The following is an 18,278-nucleotide window of genomic DNA, read 5'->3' as shown; positions in this document are numbered from 1 at the left end:
ATAAGAGTCACCCAAAGAGCAGGCTGGCCGTCGTGCTCAGGCACAGAGCAGGGAGGACCTCCTTGACCTTTTCTCTGCCTCTTGGTGCAGCTGGGGAGAAAAAAGCCTGTGCTGGCTGGGTCCACTGCCAACTCAGGCAGCTGGATCTTCCCAGGCTACATAAGGGACTTCTCATCACCCCTCATGGCCCTACACCCACTGCTCCCCTCTCTTCGGGGCTCCAGCACATCCATACAGTCATCCTCTCTTGTCTCTTGGAAGGCTGAAGCCATGTGCTGGAGGCTCATGCCTCTCTTCAAGGTCTCTGGATTCATACTCTCGCTGGAGTCTGCATTTTCAACTGCTAACCAGACAGAATCCCACCACCTACCCAGCTCTGCAACTGGGAAATCAATCTAACATTTCTGAACCTCAGTTTCTTCCTGAAAAATGGATAATGATGCCTCTGTCTCAGAGTGGCTGGTAGGGTGGAATGATAATTACTGCTGAACCATTAGAGTTGCCATGCCACATTCCTCTCCTTCATTCACTACAGTGGCCCTATGTTATCACAAGGTCTTTGCTACCACAAGGCATTCACACATGCTGTTCCCTCTGCCTGGCACACTTTTCCCATCACTCCTCACAAAGCTGTTTCCCTCTCTTTGGAGATGCCTTCTCTGGTCACTGTATCTAAATATGATTGACCCTTCCCTTCTCTGTCCCAAGATCCTGTTTATTTCCCTCATCAATATTTAATATTTGCTTAAATAACAGCTATGTTCTTTAGTAAGAGACTGTATAATAAAGTTAAGTGAATGGGTTCTAGACCCATACCACCACTACCAGTTGTGTGTCCCTGGTTAAATTCTTTATTCTGCCTGAATGGTACCTAGCAGAAGGCAAGTGTTCAGTACCTGCTAGCCGCTAATATGTGCTTTCTTGTTTACTGTCTTTCACCCACTAGATGGTAAACTCCTTAGAATATGAACCCTGCCTCTCTTGTGCTCCACTAGATCTCCAAAGCCTGGGATTCAGTAACGTTCAATAAACCTTTACTCAATGAATCAATAATCATCACAGACTCATTAGAGATGTCCTGCCAAAAGCTCAGGTTTAGTAAGTGCCAAAACTTCAGGTGCTACCTGCTAGTCTGAATCCTCTTTCTACTTGCTCCATCACCCTCCATAACTCACCAGTGAGAACAAGTCCTGAATAATCCATCTAACTCAACATTAATCTAATGCCTGCTTTGCACTGGCCTCGATGGAGAGGCCGTCTCTTGACTCTGTCTCCCTCTCCATCCTCCAGTGTCTACTGTGCCTTGAGCTCACACATTTCTCCACCTTGCAGAGTGGTATGCTAGTGATCACCTTACTATCCATCTGACCTCCACCTTGCATCTAGAGCAGAGGTCGGCAAATCACAGCCCATAGGTCAAATCCAGCCCCCTGCTTGGTTTTGTAATTAAAGTTATATGGGAACACAGCCATGTCTGTTTGCTACAATGGCAGAGTTGAGGAACTGTGACAGAGACCCTACAGCCTGTAAAACCTAAAATATTTACATTTTGGCCTTTTACAGAAAAAGTTTGCTGACCCCTGATCTACAGGAAGTTGTCTAAACCTTGTGCTGTGTACTGATTATGCTCTCTTGCTCAAGAATATTCAGGGATACCCTCCCCCACCCCATGGCCCACTAGGCCAAATCCAAACTCCTCAGCTTAATATTCAAAGCTCTCCAGTATCAGGTGCCAATCCACGTCTCCCACTTGATCTTCTGCTGCCTCTTCCAATGCACTCTGCTCACAAGCCCTGTCCTCTTGTCCAAAGCTCCCAACTTTGGGTCTTTGTAGATGCCATTCCCCATTCCCCGTGGATGCTGTCTTCACACACCGCTCATGGCCTATTCCTGTCAAAAGTCTGTCTATCTTTCCAAGTCAGCCTCCCTGGAGGTTTTTCCTTGCCCTCCAGCTGGCAGGTCTCTGTGCCCTGCAGCCTTACCACACCATTTAAAAAAAAATTTTTTTTTTAATGTTTTTATTTATTTTTGAAGGAGAGAGAGAGAGACAGAGCATGAACGGGGGAGGAACAGAGAGAGAGGAAGACATAGAATTCAAAGAAAGCTCCAGGCTCTAGGCTGTCAGCACAGAGCCCGATGTGGGGATCAAACCCACGAACTGTGAGATCATGACCTAAGCCAAAGTCGGACGCTTAGCCGACTGAACCACCCAGGTGCCCCTACCACACCATTTTTATGTCCCACTGTCATGACCCTGAGCACACTGCACCTGCCTCGGTTTACACTGAGTTAGCCCCAGGTCTCCTCTCCTCCCCGCCCCCCCCCCCCCAGGCCCCACGCCATATCTCTGGGCTCCTTTTGGGTGTGACACTGAGGAATTTGTTTCTTTATCCCTGACAGCTCTTCTGGCACACAAATGTTCACTGGGTTGAATGATATATTATTTTTCTAGACTTAGAGAAAGTGGGTTTTCTAAGGTAAAAGCTTTGCTCCCCTTTGTAAGGGAGCCAGGAAGAAAAGTTCATGTCAATCATGAACTGACAGTAAATTTTTTTTTTTTTTGACCCACAGGATTTGTTTGTATCTTCCCTCAAGCCTCTCTGTCATAAAGAACTAAAAGACTTGCTTTTAAAATTTTGGTTACTACAGAGAAAGTAAAATTAACCAGTATTCTACCAGCTAAATCCTTGCTCATTTCCCCAACTCTGTCTACCTATCATCTTGGATCTAATTCCTTTGTGGTGTGTGCTTTTATTATAAATCATCTCAAAGTCTTTTTGGCCACCAAAGCGGGGCTCACTCTAAATAAATCATTCTCTTCCATTCCAGTGCACTTCTTTTAATGTTTATTTATTTATTTATTTTGAGAGAGAAAGACAGAGAGAGAGAATCCCGAGCAGGCTTCATGCTGTCAGCACGGAGCCCAATGCGAGGTTCGATCCCATGAACCATGAGATCATGACCCGAGCTGAAATCAAGAGTTGGACGCTTAACCAAGGGAGCCACCCAGGCACCCGATTCCAATGCTTTTTTTTTTTTTAATGTTTTTATTTATTTTTGAAGGAGAGAGAGACAGAGCATGAGTGGGGAGGAGCAGAGAGAGAGGGAGACACAGAATTCTAAGCAGGCTCCAGGCTCTAAGCTGTCAGCACAGAGCCCGATGCGGGGCTCGAACTCACGAATTGTGAGATCATGACCTGAGCCAAAGTCGGACACTAAACCGACTGAGCCACCAAGGCGCACCCCCACCCCCCCGCCACTCCAATGCTTTTAGATCAAAGATGACAGGAGTAGAAACCTTGTCTAATTCGTTTGCAAAACTTTGGTGCAGAATGGTAGTGTGGCAAGCTCTGATGCAGGGTTCAGAAATAGACCAAGTTTGAAGCCAGTTATGAGCTAGTTGACCCTGACAATTTGGGCATCTCTTGGGCCTGTGTTATCATGTGCAAAATGGGGATAATACTCATCACTTTACAACGTTACTGGAGGCATTAAAGGAGACAGTACACAAGGAAGTGCCCAGGAAAGCAGACATGTGGTAAACACTTAACAAATCCATTCCTCCCTCCTCTTCCTCCTCTGAGTCTGGTCTTCCCCAGTGCAGAGAGGCTTTCTCCAGCTTCTCCTCAGTCATGCTGAGGCAAGAATTGGATAGGGCATTTGGAGCAGCTCTAGGAATTGCCAAAGGAAGGTGACAGAGAGGAACACTGGTTGTATGCACATATGTGTGCATGGGGGGGGGGGTACCTGTGTGTGAGTGTGTGTGTACGTGTGTATGTCTTGGCTACTGTATCTATAGCTGCCCACCTGAACCCCTTTGTCTGCTTCTTCACTGGAGCCTCACTCTAACACCATTTACTCTCTTGTTCAGAAACTGTTGTGCCATCCCTTACTCTCTATGAATGTCACTCAACGCCGTCCCCAGCCAGCCTGCGCCCTCTCTCACTCCTCCTAAAAGAAAATGGCCTGTGGTCCAGTGTCATTGGATAGATTACTACTTCCTGGGCAATGCCTGTCTTATTGGCTCTCTGCATTAGTACATGTGCATTAGTACCCCCAACCCCTGCCAACAGTCGTGTCCCCACCTTCCCTTACTGAATTCTTGACTGCCCTTCAAAGCTTAGCTCAGGTCCAGCTGTTTTTTTGCAAAGTCTTCTCTGACAGGAAGGAGCAGATGGTGCTCTTTCCCTTGCAAGCAGAGTACTTCCTTGTCCCTCTCTTTGCAGACCTTATTTCATCCTGCCGGGGACCTGGGAGCTCCTTGAATGTCCAACCTCCCTCAACTAGACTACAAGCTTCTGGAAGACAAAACCACACTTTACCTAGTCTGTACACCTCTCCCCTGCCCCCCCCCCCCGAGCACCTCCTCCCACCCATCCTCATACGGAGGAGCCTGTCAAAAAGAAGTTGAACTGACTTCACCCCAGAACAGAATATGCAGACTCTTGGGCCCACTCTGACATACTGCTTGAGTCTTTGGCTGCACTAGTCTTTTGGGTAGCAAATGGGGTCACATACAAGAGGCAGGGAGCCCAGTGGTTAAGGGTGAAGGTTTACAAGTTGTAATAGGACCTTGGGTTCATCCCTCTGATCCCGGATTTCCTCCCCTGGAAGATAGTGATAAAAATACATCTTGCTGGGTAGTTGTACAACTAATGAGATAACACGGTGCTTGGCTTATTATAGGTGCCCAGACCGTGACGGTTGTAAGAGCACCAAGACAGCTTCAGGGCAAGATGCCCGGGGGTCCTGGGAGCCAGCAAATTCTCCTTGGGAAAAAGACTCAGATTTACTCTAAATACCTTCACAGTTGTGTTTGCCTCAAACTTGAAAGCTTTGGTCTGTCCATTCTCCAAGTACAGCTTGAGCACGTTGGGCATACACAGCAGAGAATTACCCTAGAAAACACAAAAGTAGTGTTGAAACTGGCCCTTCCTCTCCCCTGGGTGTGACTAGTCCTCAGCTCCCCTGGCCCTGCTTGGTGCAGAGAGCAGGATCCTCCCTAGCCTCCTCACCAGGATGTGGGCTGCTTCTTGGCATTTGGAGACTTCTCCAATGGACCAGGTCTATGTCACACAGAGACAGGCACGCTTCGTTCACTAGAAGTGTCAGACGTGAAAGGGTGGAGAGGAGTGAGCCCTGCCGTGAGCACACTGATGGCACTGCATGAGCCTGAATAAGGCCCCACCGCCATCAGCTGCCACTTAAGTATCTTTGGTTGCTAGCCTTATGGGATACAGCTTAATAAGTCAGATGACAAGCATGCACACTCTCCAAGACAGCCTTCCCTTGGGGGAGCTGGGGGGCTGAATGGGGTGGGAAACTACCTCAGAGTGCCCCCCCCATTTTCCTGCTGCATTCCCAAAGGGCAGAGGGCTGCTCCCCACCTTCACTCATCCCAACCATCGCCCAGGACTTGCAGAATCTCCCAAGGGATTCTGCCACACCTGGAGGGTTGTTTTTAGGAAGGAGGCACAGGAATAATCTGTGTTTGGTAACCCCAAGCCAGCCAGAATCCCTGCAGTGGGACAAGGCAAGGGAATGATCCCTTTGGGCTCAAGAATCCCCCCAGGACTAGCTAGTCTCATAAAAAAGGGACATCTGAGTGTTTAGCTGTAAATAAAGAGGGCCCTTGGGGTTGGTGTCCTTCCAGAATCAGTGAGCAAGCAGTTCTAGAGTCCCTAAGATCTGAGCTAAAATTGCTCCCAGGTATAATCTCTGCAAAGAGTTTGGGTATAAAGCCCACCCTGGTAGAGAAGCTTATCATCTTTTTGCAAAACAAAACAAAACAAAACAAAACATCCCAAAAAACTGACAGTCTACTTCAGAGGAGAATTATGTATCTTCTGAATATAAGGGCACTTGTATCTTTTAGGTAAGACGCACACTCATCAGTCTCTATAACTTTAAAAAAGACACAGTATTTTTATGGAGGAAAAAGAGATGAGTTCAGATCCCCATGCTGTGTCACAATCAGGGAGGAGGGATTTCAAACTGCTTGCTCTGTGATCACCTCACTTCTCTGTTTTCGGGTGTTTAGGATGACCTTCACTTCGGATTTCCCAAGGGCAAAATTTCTTCCTTGAGATTTTATTATTTGGCACTTACAAAAAATACCTCCATAACAGCATCACGTAACTACCACCATTTACTTTTCTCTAAGGTTTCTTTCCATTTTTATCTATACCTGTAAATCAGTTTTAGAGAGCTGCAGTAACGGAACATGCACAGTTTCTATTTTCACTTTTTATTCAACACGTATTTCATATACACTTTTTTTTAAAAAATATTTTTATTTATTTTTGAGCAAGGGAGGGGCAGAGAGAGAGGGAGATACAGAATCTGAGCAAGGCTCCAGGCTCTGAGCTGTCAGCACAGAGCCTGATGCGGGGCTTGAACTCACAGACCGTGAGATCATGACCTGAGCTGAAGTCAGACGCTCAACCGACTGAGCCACCCAGGCGCCCCTCATATACACTTTTTAATGTGGGTTTAATGTTTATCATTTTAATGGACTTAAAATCTTCTATTGATTTGAAATACCAGAATTGATTGAACCATTCCTCGGCCCTAGACATTTAACATTCTTTTCAATTTTTTTCTATTTTCTATTGTATTTATTTGTTAAAAAAATTTTTTTTAATGTTTATTCATTTTTGAGAGAGAGAGAGAGAGCATGAGAGGGGAAGGGGCAGACAGAGAGAGGGAGACACAGAATCTGAAGCAGGCTCCAGGCTCTGAGCTGTTACCACAGAGCCCGACGCGGGGCTTGAACCCACAGACTGGACTGCAAGATCATGACCTGAGCTGAAGTCAGACACTTAACCAAATGAGCCACCGAGGCGTCCCTAATTTTTTTTTCTATTTTAAATATCAGTACTATAGATATCTTTAAACACATGGATTTTAATTTGAATTATTTTATAGACTAAAGTAATAGCAATGTGAACCTTTGGCCACTTTTTATGGCATTCATTATGCTTTGTTTTTTCCCCCACACAAAAAAGATGAAACCAATGTACAAAGCTACCAGTTAGTGCATGACTGTGGCTACTTTCTCAGCATCAGGACTTCCATTTTTTTTTCTTTATTTGTCAAACCTGTCCACACCTGGTCTTAACCGTTAGCAAAGTTAAGCATTTTGCAAATGTTAGCTGACTATTTAAAATTTTTCTGGTGTCTTATCCTGCTTTCAGGAGGAAAGGTTAACAACCAATTTTATCATCTTTTAAACATTTGAAAGGATGAGTAGGTAGGTCACAGTGATGAACTCTCACTGGTTTTGCTGTCTCTGCCTTACGTGGCTGATACAGAAACTTGGTGCTCTGACTCGCAAGTCTCCCCGGAGACACCTTTTTAGAACGCTCTTTCTCTAAACTCCCACCCTTACCAAAATTCTGAACCAGTTTTTGTAGCCAGTTCGGGTCAAACCTGTCTGTACCTGGTCTTCTCACAATACCAGCAAGCAGGGAATGGGAGCCATTTTAACACAGGATCCAGGTGATCGGGTTCACATCCACAGAACCTTTATTCTCTACCTGTCCTGTGAACTGGTTCTAGCCTCTACTTCTCATCACTGTGTATTACTCCTAAAAAATACACACTGAATCTAAATTTAATTTGCTAGAGAGGTTCAATCCATTTCCACCAGCATGGACACACAGAGGGGCGCCTGGATGGCTCAGTCGGTTAAGTGCCTGACTTCAGTTCAGGTCATGATCTCACTGCTTGTGAGTTTGAGCCCCACATCAGGCTCTGGGGCCACAGCTCAGAGCCTGGAGCCTGCTTCGGATTCTGTGTCTCCTTCTCTCTGCCCCTCCCCCACTCATGCTCTGTCTCTCTTTCTCTCAAAAACAAACATTAAAATTTTTTTTTAAAAACCACACACACAGAGATAAAAAATGGCTGCGTGACAGGATCTCAGACCTTTTCTAATGCATGAGGCCTCCCACTGGCCCCTTCATGAACAAATCCACCTTCCACTCTCAGGTCTAATGAAGGTGTGGTCTGTTAAGTAGCAGGCAAGGTAGAAAATAAGTGTTCTGCAGAGGTGAACCAGTTCACCCGGAACCCTTTGTTAAAATGGCCACCCCTCTCCATGTGCAGATCTCTATGGTGAGAAGACCAGAAAAGGACAAGCTCTGACTTGAAAGTTTCAAAATCTAATATTGATTGCTGAATGCAGAATGGCAATAGTTTCAGGCCATTGGGAAGAAAATGTGTAAACTATGAATAAGTCTTTTATCCAACAGCCCACATTAAAAACATAAACTCCACCAATATTTTTCCTTTACAAATTTGTCCTCCCCTAATCCTGGATCTCTCCGTATCAAAAAGGACTAGATGGTATGTTAGAATGGAAAATAAAAGGACTGAAGTCACACAGACCTGGGCTCTTATATCTTCTTGCTATGTGATCTGAGAGGTTAATTGTCTTAAACTCTCTCAGCTTCTGCTTCCTCTTGTGTTAAAATACCTCCCTTGCAGGGTATTGTGATGACCAAGGATTATGTATCCAAAAAGTTTAGATTCACATAATAGAAGTTAAACACATAATGGGCTCTTGGGGGAAAAGAAAGCCAATCAATCCCCACCACTACCATCACTACTATCAATATCAACCTTTAGAGGGAACACTAAGTTTGAAGGTTCAAAATAAGAAATTAGTATTTGCAATCTGTTGACATTTCATGGGCAAGAGAATGGAGTCACAGAACAAAAGAAAGCCACACCCAGTGCTTCTCTCCCTGGCTCTCCCTGTCCGTGGTCTGCAGGCATCTTACTGAGGGTGCTCAGAACCTCTAGCAAACCCACTGCACTCCCCTGGTATCCTCTCTGGGCTGCAAGATTCCAGAGTCTCAAGGAGGTAGGTGCCAGGAGGTAGCTCACCAGCTTCATGCAGAGTAATTTCAACCCCTTAACTAGTGACGGACCTGGCTGTGTCCACTGACAAGCACTTCCTCAGCAAAGTGCACCTTCACAGGGTTGGTCTTTAGCCGAGCTCTCTTCTCCTCAGTCAGGAAGGATGACTTGGGGACTCCCTGCAAAACATTAACATGACACATTTTAGAACAGGACTTTTGTAAAAGTCATTACACGTCTTCTCATTTCTTAAAAACAAAAGCAAAACCTCTGACAGCTGGTGAGGACTCAATGAAAACCCACAGAGAAGGACAGCATCTCACCAAAGAACTCTTTTCATAAAGTCTATGGATCCCAACCCAGTCAATGTTCGTATGTGTCTGAGAACAGTTGAAGATTCAGTATGGTGGTGAAATGGTTGTGTATGACAAAGACAAGAAATGGCCTGTGAACAAGAAGACTCAAGTTCTGCTACTCAACAGTTGTAAGACCTAACTCAAACACAAATTATTATGGAAGAAAACCAGTTCTCTGTGTGTAAAATAAGACAAAATAACTCTGTGTGACTTTGGCCAAATTATCGCTCCTCTTTGGTCTTTAGTCTTCCTATGTACAATGTTAGAGTTGGGTCCAAAAACCTCCAGGGCTCCCTGAAGCTCTGACCCTTGTGATTTATCCTTGGCCCTCTTTGCTCTTCTCATCTTTTGGGTGGTGCCCTCTTTCCCCAGAAGTAGAGTCATCACAGTTTGGTATGAGTATGTAATTAAGCCCCGGGCTAGATTGTATCAGGTTAAACTGTGACACAATGAACAGCAACTTGTATGACCTAGACCAACAGGATGTGATGTTCCTGGATGGAATCCTGCTGTGTTATTCCCAGCCTCGCATGCTGTGTTTCCTTGGTCTGGATAGTCCTTTAGGCCAGGCTCTAGAATGTTTCCATGTGTTACGAGTTTCAGGATGGAGCTCTGGACCACATATTGTGTAGCTGAGGGAAAAGAGAGATAACAGCAACCAGAGAAACTACTGGAGACAATGCTCATAGCCTCAGATACCAACAGACCAATGCCATTAAGTACATGAAGTGAAGAAGTGACCCTGAAGTTTGATATTATAGGTAACTAGAGCCTTGGAATAATAGGGTTCATGACTATGATTCAGTATCTCAAATATATAGTTTTTAAAAAAATTTAGTAAAAGGAGAAGGGGAAATAGCAATGTTCCCAGGGAAGAGGTAAACCTGTGTGGTGATCCCTCAACTCCAGAAATTACTTAACCTTGATTTTCTTTCTTCTTCAAGCAGAATGATTTTCCAATCAGAAGAGACAGAAGAAGGGGAAAAAGAAAGTTACAACCCAAAATTGGTGATAAAACTATCAGACTTCTTTGAATGAGTTCAAGACACCTGTACCAGTGAAGCTAGGGGATGAGAGACTTAGTAACATCCACAAAAAAGAAAACAGAAAAAATATTAGGAGACTAAAGCTGGTTAATTATCAAATTTCCCAGAAAATGAACATGGAAGATTAAGGAAAACACAGATTGATAAAGTTTGTTATTATTTCTTGGCAAAATCCAAGATAAGAGGTGGTCAGAGAGCTTTTTAGTCATTGATCACTAGTAACCAATATGGTGTTACCAAGAATAAGTCAGAGCCAACCAAGTTCATTTTTCTTTTGAAGATGGGATTCCAGATTGATAAGGCAGGGTCCTGTGGATATAGTAGTATTCCTTCATTCTTGCAAAATGTTTGATAAGGTCTCCTATAATCCCCCTGTAAAGAAGGCCAGATGCAGAGCCATTAGGAGGATTCAAAACTAGTTGACGTGTTCTCAAAATTGTCCTGATATTTTAACTAAGCAACTCAGGCTCCCTTTGGCTCAGTCTCCATTAATGATGTTTATCAATGCCTTGGATGAAATCAGAGAAAGTGTACTTACCAAACCTGTGAATGAAACAGAGCTACAAGGTGTCATCAGATCTCAGGCAGCAGAAATTTGGGAGGAAAGATGAAGAAACAGGAAATCTAAAAGAGATGTGTGGGAAACTTGAGGAGCAGGTGCCACTATGGGCCAGAGGCCAAAAAATCACGAAGAACAAACACAAGAGGGTACAAGAAGGGCTTGACAGCCCTGATATCCAGAGCTGAAGGGAACAGAGTAAAGTGATGGGTTAAAGTGACAGGTAAAACCATCACTACCCTAAGATTCAAAGGAATGAGAAATCAGGGGCAAAACGAGGGTCGGGGGGGGGGGGGGGAAGATTCTTTTTGAATCCATGGTGGGGCGGACAACTGTTATCATGTTCCACCTTGGAGACAGCAATCCTGCAAGAGTAAAGTCCAGAGCTGGATCAGAAAAGAAAATCAACTGGCTGGGTAATGGAGGAAGTCAGAGAAGCGTGGGAAGAGGTGGATCCCTGGCAGGAAGTGAGAATGAGTACAGCTGATGACGGCATTCCAGTTCTGTAATTTCTGGATGGTACAACCTCAGCGTGCCAGAACACTGGGCCAAAACAACATGATTTGACAGGAATTGATGTGAAATGTGGCACTGAGGATCAAAAAAATCAATTGCACGGCATGGGATGGGGGCTTGGAAGCTATTCATTTGAAAACCAGCCTTAGTTTTTGGTCAACCATAAGGTTCACCCAAGTCAAGAGTGTGACTGGGCCTACTAAAATCTTAACCCAATCTTGGGCTTCACAAGTGTATTTGGTGCATGTTGGAAATACACTCTCTGTTCCCTGGGTACTCTCACCAGTTGACCGTAGGTGGAGCTGTATTCCTTTCTGGGTGCCATGGTTTGGGAAGACCACCATAAAAATTGGAATCTGTGCAGAAAGCTATCAGAAAAGTGAGAATTCAGAGAAGCATCTTACGATGAAGAGTTGACGGAACAGTGTTTAGCCTGGATAAGAGAAGGCCACAATTCCAAATCTTCACCAATTTATTTCTTACAAAGTAGATGTGCCCTGACTACCACTAGTTGGGGGCAGTCACAGGGAAGAAGGGACTCTCTCACATTCAGAACCACTCAACCATGAAACTAGCTGCCTTGAGAAAGGATACACACTCTGTCGCAAAAAAGGGAGAGAGAGAATTCCAACCAGGCTCCATACCATCAGGACTGAGCCTGACTCAGGGCTCAAACTCAAAAACTGTAAGATCATGACCAGAACCAAAATCAAGAGTCGGACAGTCGACTGACTAACTCACCCAGGCACCCCTCCCCCAAAATTCTATGTTTTAGAGAAGAAGTAATTAATATTCCAACTTTGAATTTTATTTATTCTTTTAAAGATTTTTTAAGTAATCTCTACACACAATGTGGGGCTCAAACTCACAATCCAAGATCAAGGGTCACATGTTCCACCAACTAAGCCAGCCAGGCATGCCCCAACTTTGGATTTTATCATTCCTAATCAATTTCAAGTCATTTGAGAACTCTAAGAATCTGCTATGGCAAAGATGAGCATCCTTGCTGAAGTAAGACACATATGATCATTTGTCTTATGATCATATAACTCCTGGCAAGAGGCCTGAATGGGCTAGATAATACTCAGGGCATTTCTCAGGGTATGGGCCAATGTCAGCTTTTCCTGCAGGACCTGTGAAGCACAACATTCACATCCTCCTCTTCTTGGGAACCTCGTGGGAATCTCAGGAGTGGTACTGTAACACATTAATTTTCCTCTCCCTATACTCCATTTTTAAGAGGATGCAACTATAATCTATTTCCTTCTATTTCTTTTTTAATTTTTTAACGTTTTATTTATTTTCAAGAAGTGGGGGACAAGGAGGGGCAGAGAAAGAGGGAGACACAATCTGAAGCAGGCTCCACACTCTGAGCTGTCAGCATAGAGCCCAATGTGGGGCTTGAACTCACAAACGTGAAATCAGGACCTGAGCCAAAGTCAGATGCTTAAGGGACTGAGCCACCCAGGCACCCCTCTATTTCCTTCTTATTGACTTAACAAGTGTTATCTTTTGCTTTCATTTCTTGAAAACAGCAGGAAAAAAAAACCATCTAATTAAGTTTAAGATGTTCTCCACTGAGATGCTAATCAGCTAAATAAAAAGAATCTCTTAACACCTGTACAACCATTTATACTGATTAGCTTTCAGTGTACTTTTTTTAATACATTGGTTTCACATTATTTCATAGACAAATTCTTAGAAGAATCTCCATTTATTTGTTCACAAAAGCACTTGGTCTGTCATATTTATGGCAAACATCTTAATCCTATATAGGTTGCTTTTTCCCTATTCTATTTCCAAGAAATAAAAACAAAAGACAATACTTGTCAAAAATGAGAAAAGACCACAATTTCTTTGGTTTGTGTTGTGAAGTTTTGGGGTCATAGAAATTTAATTTTTTTCACATAATCAAATAGCTGCTTGTTCCATTGTGCTTCCTCCCACTCCCCATATACTTAGGAATTCTTTCCACAACCTACGACCAGATAGACACCCAACCATATTGTCTACATTTCTGTGTTTTTATATTTAATTATTATTACATCAAATGATGTGACATGAGACTTTATTTTTTTCAAATGCTTAAGGAAACGTCTTAGCTTGATTTCATGAATGATCATCTTTTCTCCCACTGATTTGGGATGCCATATTTACCACATACTAAATTCTTATATCAATACCTATTCTAGGACTTTCTATTGGATTACACTGACATGTTCAACATTTTATCAATATCTTGTTTAATTATTTTAGCTTTATTAGTTTTAAAATCTGGTACATCAAGGCCATCCTCATTACTTTTTTTTTAAAGATATTTATTTATTTAGATTCAGATTAGTTAGCATACAGTGTAGTATTAGTTTCAAGAGTAGAACCCAGTGATTCATCACTTACATATAACACCCCGGGCTCATCCCAATAAGTGCCCTCCTTAATACCCATCACTCATTTAGCTCACCCCCCCCCCTCATTCCCCTCCAGCAGCCTTCAGTTTGTTCTCTGTAATTTAAGAGTCTTTTATGGTTTGCCTCCCTCTCTGTTTTTATCTTATTTTTCCTTCTCTTCCCCTGTGTTCATCTTAAATTCCACATGAGTGAAATCATATGATACTTGTCTTTCTCTGATGGACTTATTTTGCTTAGCATAAATACACTCTAGTTCTATCCATGTTGTTGCAAATGGAAATATTTCATTCTTTTTGATTGCTGAGTGGTATTCCATTGTGTGTATGTATGAGTGTGTGTGTGTATACACACACACAGTCACACACACATCTTTTTAAGTTTATTTATTTATTTAATGTTTATTCATTTTTGAGAGAGAGACAGACAGAGTGTGAGCAGGGGAGGGGCAGAGAGAGAGGGAAACACAGAATCTGAAACAGGCTCCAAGCTGTCAGCACAGAGCCTGATGCAGGCTCAAACTCATGAACTAGTAAGATCATGACCTGAGCCAAAGTCAGATGCTCAACCAACTGAGCCACCCAGGTGCCCCTTAAGTTAATTTATTTATTTTGTGAGAGAGAGAGGGAGAGGGAGAGGGAGGATCCAAAGCAGGGTCCATGCTGACAGCATGGAGCCAGACACAGGGCTCAAACTCATGAACTGTGAGGTCATGACCTGAGCTGAAATCAAGAGTCGGATGCTTAACCAACTGAGTCATCCAGGTGCCCCCTATACCACATCTTCTTTATCCATTCATTAGTCAATGGATATTTGGGTTCTTTCCATAATTTGGCTATTGTTGATACTGCTGCTATGAACACTGGGGTGCATGTGTCCCTTCGAATCAGCATTTTTGTATCCTTTGGAAAAATAGCTAGTAGTGCAAGTGCTGGGTCATAGGGTAGTTTTATTTTGAACTTTTTGAGGAACCTCCACACTGTCTCCAGAGTGGCTGCACGAGTTCACATTCCCACCAACAGTACAAAAGGGTTCCCCTTTCTCTGCATCCTCGCCAACATCTATTGTTTCCTGAGTTGTTAATTTTCACCATTCTGACAGGTGTGAGGTAGTATCTCGTTGTGGTTTTGATCTGTATTTCTCTGACGATGGGTGATGTTGAGCATCTTTTCATGTGTCTGTTAGCCATCTGGATGTCTTCTTTGGAAAAGTGTCTTTTCATGTCTTCTGTCCATTTCTTCACTGGATTGTTTTCTGGATGTTGAGTTTAATAAGTTCTTTATAGATTTTGGATACTCTTTATCTGATATGTCATTTGCAAATATATTTTCCCATTCTGTCAGTTGCCTTTTAGTTTTACTGATTGTTTTCTTCATTGTGAAGAAGGTTTTTATCTTGATGAGATACCAACAGTTCATTTTTGGTTTTGTTTCCCTTGCCTCTGGAGACGTGTCTAGTAAGAAATTGTTACTACTGAGGTCAAAGAGGTTGCTGCCTGTGTTCTCCCCCAGGATTTTGATGGTTTCCTATCTCACATCTAGGTCTTTCATTCATTTTGAATTTATTTTTCTGTATGGTGTAAGAAAGTGGTCAAGTTTCATTCTTCTGCATGTTGCTGTCCAGTTTTCCCAGCACCATTTGTTAAAGAGATTGTCTTTTTTTCCATTGGGTACTCTTTCCTGCTTTGTCAAAAATGTGCCATACATTTATAAGTCCATTTCTGGGTTCTTTATTCTGTTCCATTAATCTATGTGTTTGTTTTTGTCCCTGTACCATACTGTCTTGATGATTACAGCTTTGTAATACAGCTTAAAGTCCAGAATTGTGATGCCTCCTGCTTTGGTTTTCTTTTCCAAGATTGCATTGGCTATTTGGGGTCTTTTCTGGTTCCATACAAATTTTGGGATTGTTTGTTCTAGCTCTGTGAAGAATGCTGGTGTTATTTTGATAGGAATTGCATTGAATGTGTAAATTACTTTGGGTAGTATCGACATTTTAACAATATTTGTTCTTCCAATCCATGAGCATGGAAATGTTTTTCTTTGTGTCTTCTTCAGTTTATTTCATAAACTTTCTATAGTTTTCAGTGTATAGATATTTTACCTCTTTGAATAGGTTTATTCCTAGGTATTTTACGGTTTTTAGTGCAATTGTAAATGGAATTGATTCCTTGATTTCTCTTTCTGCTACTTCAGTATGGAAATGCAACCGATTCTGCAACTTTGCTGAATTCATGTATCGGTTCTAGCGGTTTCTGGTAGAATCTTTTGGGTTTTGCATGTAGAGTATCATGTCATCTGTGAAGAGTGAAAGTTTGACTTCTTCTTTGCCAATTTGGATGCCTTTTATTTCTTTTTGTTGTCTGATTGCTGAGGTTAGGACTTCCAGTACTATGTTGAAGAACAGTGATGAGAGTTGACTTCTCTGTCATGTTCCTGGCCTTAGGGGAAAAGTTCTCAGTTTTTCCCCATTGAGGATAATATTAGCTGTGGGCCTTTCATATATGACTTTATAACGTTCAGGTATGTTACTTCTGTACCTACTTTCTTGAGGGTTTTTATCAAGAAAGGATGCTATATTTTGTCAAATGCTTTTCTTGCATCTATAAAAAGATCTTCTTGATGTGTCTCACTTTGATAAACTGTCAAAATCCAAGTACAAGTCCCACGGGGAGTTTGAATTCACATTAAGAATATACATTAATATGAGATGGGAATGAAAGCTGGTGCAGCCACTCTGGAAAACAGTATGGAGGTTCCTCAAAAAACTAAAAATAGAACTACCCTACGGCCCAGCAATTGCACTACTAGGCATTTATCCACGGGATACAGGTGTGCTGTTTCGAAGGGACACATGCACCCCCATGTTTATAGCAGCACTATCGACAATAGCCAAAGTATGGAAAGAGCCCAAATATCCATCGATGGATGAATGGGCAAGGAAGATGTGGTATATATATACAATGGAGTATTACTCGGCAACCAAAAAGAATGAAATCTTGCCATTTGCAACTACGTGGATGGAACTGGAGGGTATTATGCTAAGTGAAATTAGTCAGAGAAAGACAAAAATCATATGACTTCACTCATATGAGGACTTTAAGAGACAAAACAGAGGAACATAAGGGAAGGGAAACAAAAATAATATAAAAACAGGGAGGGGGACAAAACAGAAGAGACTCACAAATATAGAGAACAAACTGAGGGTTACTGGAAGGGTTGTGGGAGGGGGGATGGGCTAAATGGGTAAGGGGCATTAAGGAATCTACTCCTGAAATCATTGTTGCACTATACGCTAATTTGGATGTAAATTATTAAAAAAAAATTAAAATTAAAGAAAAAAAAAAAAGACGACACTTGCTGGGATGAGCACTAGGTGTTATACATAGGGGATGAATCACTGGATTCTACTCCTGAAATCATTATTGCACTGTATGCTAACTTGGAAAGAAATTTATAAATACATACATACATACATACTATTTATTATATATAAAAGAATATACATTAATATGAGAATAACCAAGGTATTCATAATAGTCTTCCCATCAAAGAACATGGTATGTATCTCTTTTTATGTTAAAAAAATTTTTTTTACATTCTTCAAAATATTCTACTTTTCTTCACATTGGGCCCATCTATTTCTTTTCCTTAAAGTTTTCCTATTTTCTTATTTTTTTCCCTTAACAAACTAGCTCTTGGATTTACTTATCAAATTTACAATTTTTGTTTTCCAAAGCATCATTTAGATTTTTGTTGTTTTCTTTATTCTGCTTTATGTTTGTTTTATTAGTTGTTTCTTCCAACTTCTTTCACTGAATTTTCACTTGACCAATTTCCTTATTAAATCATAAAATCACCTAAGGCCATAAATTTTACCCTGAGTATAGTTTCAATTGCACATAAATTGTTAAAAGCAGACTTCTAGTTTTAAATTTTCTCCTAACTGGGGTGCCTGGGTGGCTCAGACAGTTGAGCATCCAACTTCGGCTCAGGTCATGATCTCACAATTCATGGGTGTGAGCCCCGTGTCGGGCTCTGTGCTGACAGCTTGGAGCCTGGAGGCTGCACTGGATTCTGTGTCTCCCTCTCTCTCTCCATCCCTCCCCAGTTCGTGCTCGCTCTCTCTCTCTCTCTCAAAAATAAATAAACAAAAAAATTTTTTTTCTCCTAACTAGTCTAGAATGGTATAGTTTTGCTTTTCTGCTTGACTTGGGAGACTGCATTCATATTTCTGAATGGCTGGATAGTTTTAATTAAGTTGTTGATAGTTATTAATTCCTATTTTATTATATTTGGAAGAGATATATAGTTTGTTATTTGGGTAATTTATTGAGTTTCTTTGATAGCATAGTATGTGGTCAATTAGGTTAGATTATTAAATGCTTATTGAAATTCCCCATGCCCCTATTTATTTTTTTGTCTTTATGTGGCCAAGGCTAAGAGGTATATATTGAAGTCACTCTGGATGAGAGTTTTCTGTCAACTTTTCCTCCTTGGTAGTTCTTCCTCTTATGACTTGATTATATACTTTT

At 42.1% G+C, this 18,278-nt stretch overlaps 1 protein-coding gene across 2 annotated transcripts in view; it reads right to left on the bottom strand.

Annotated features, from left to right (window-relative positions):
* FRMPD1 (FERM and PDZ domain containing 1) overlaps positions 1 to 18,278 on the bottom strand; it is a 49,211-nt gene that overhangs the window by 15,276 nt on the left and 15,657 nt on the right. The window contains exons 5-7 of one of the 2 annotated variants that reach the window (XM_049626700.1): positions 10,502 to 10,636; positions 8,934 to 9,041; positions 4,803 to 4,898 (exon numbers count right to left, since the gene is read on the bottom strand). In XM_049626700.1, coding sequence (XP_049482657.1) covers positions 4,803 to 4,898; positions 8,934 to 9,041; positions 10,502 to 10,636 — 339 coding nt within the window. The remainder of the gene's footprint in view (positions 1 to 4,802; positions 4,899 to 8,933; positions 9,042 to 10,501; positions 10,637 to 18,278) is intronic. The other variant, XM_049626698.1, reaches the window with a different exon arrangement.

The sequence above is a fragment of the Panthera uncia genome, chromosome D4 (assembly GCF_023721935.1).
Source record: "Panthera uncia isolate 11264 chromosome D4, Puncia_PCG_1.0, whole genome shotgun sequence".
NCBI classification, from domain to species: domain Eukaryota; kingdom Metazoa; phylum Chordata; class Mammalia; order Carnivora; family Felidae; genus Panthera; species Panthera uncia.
This window is presented reverse-complemented; position numbering and strand designations above follow the sequence as displayed.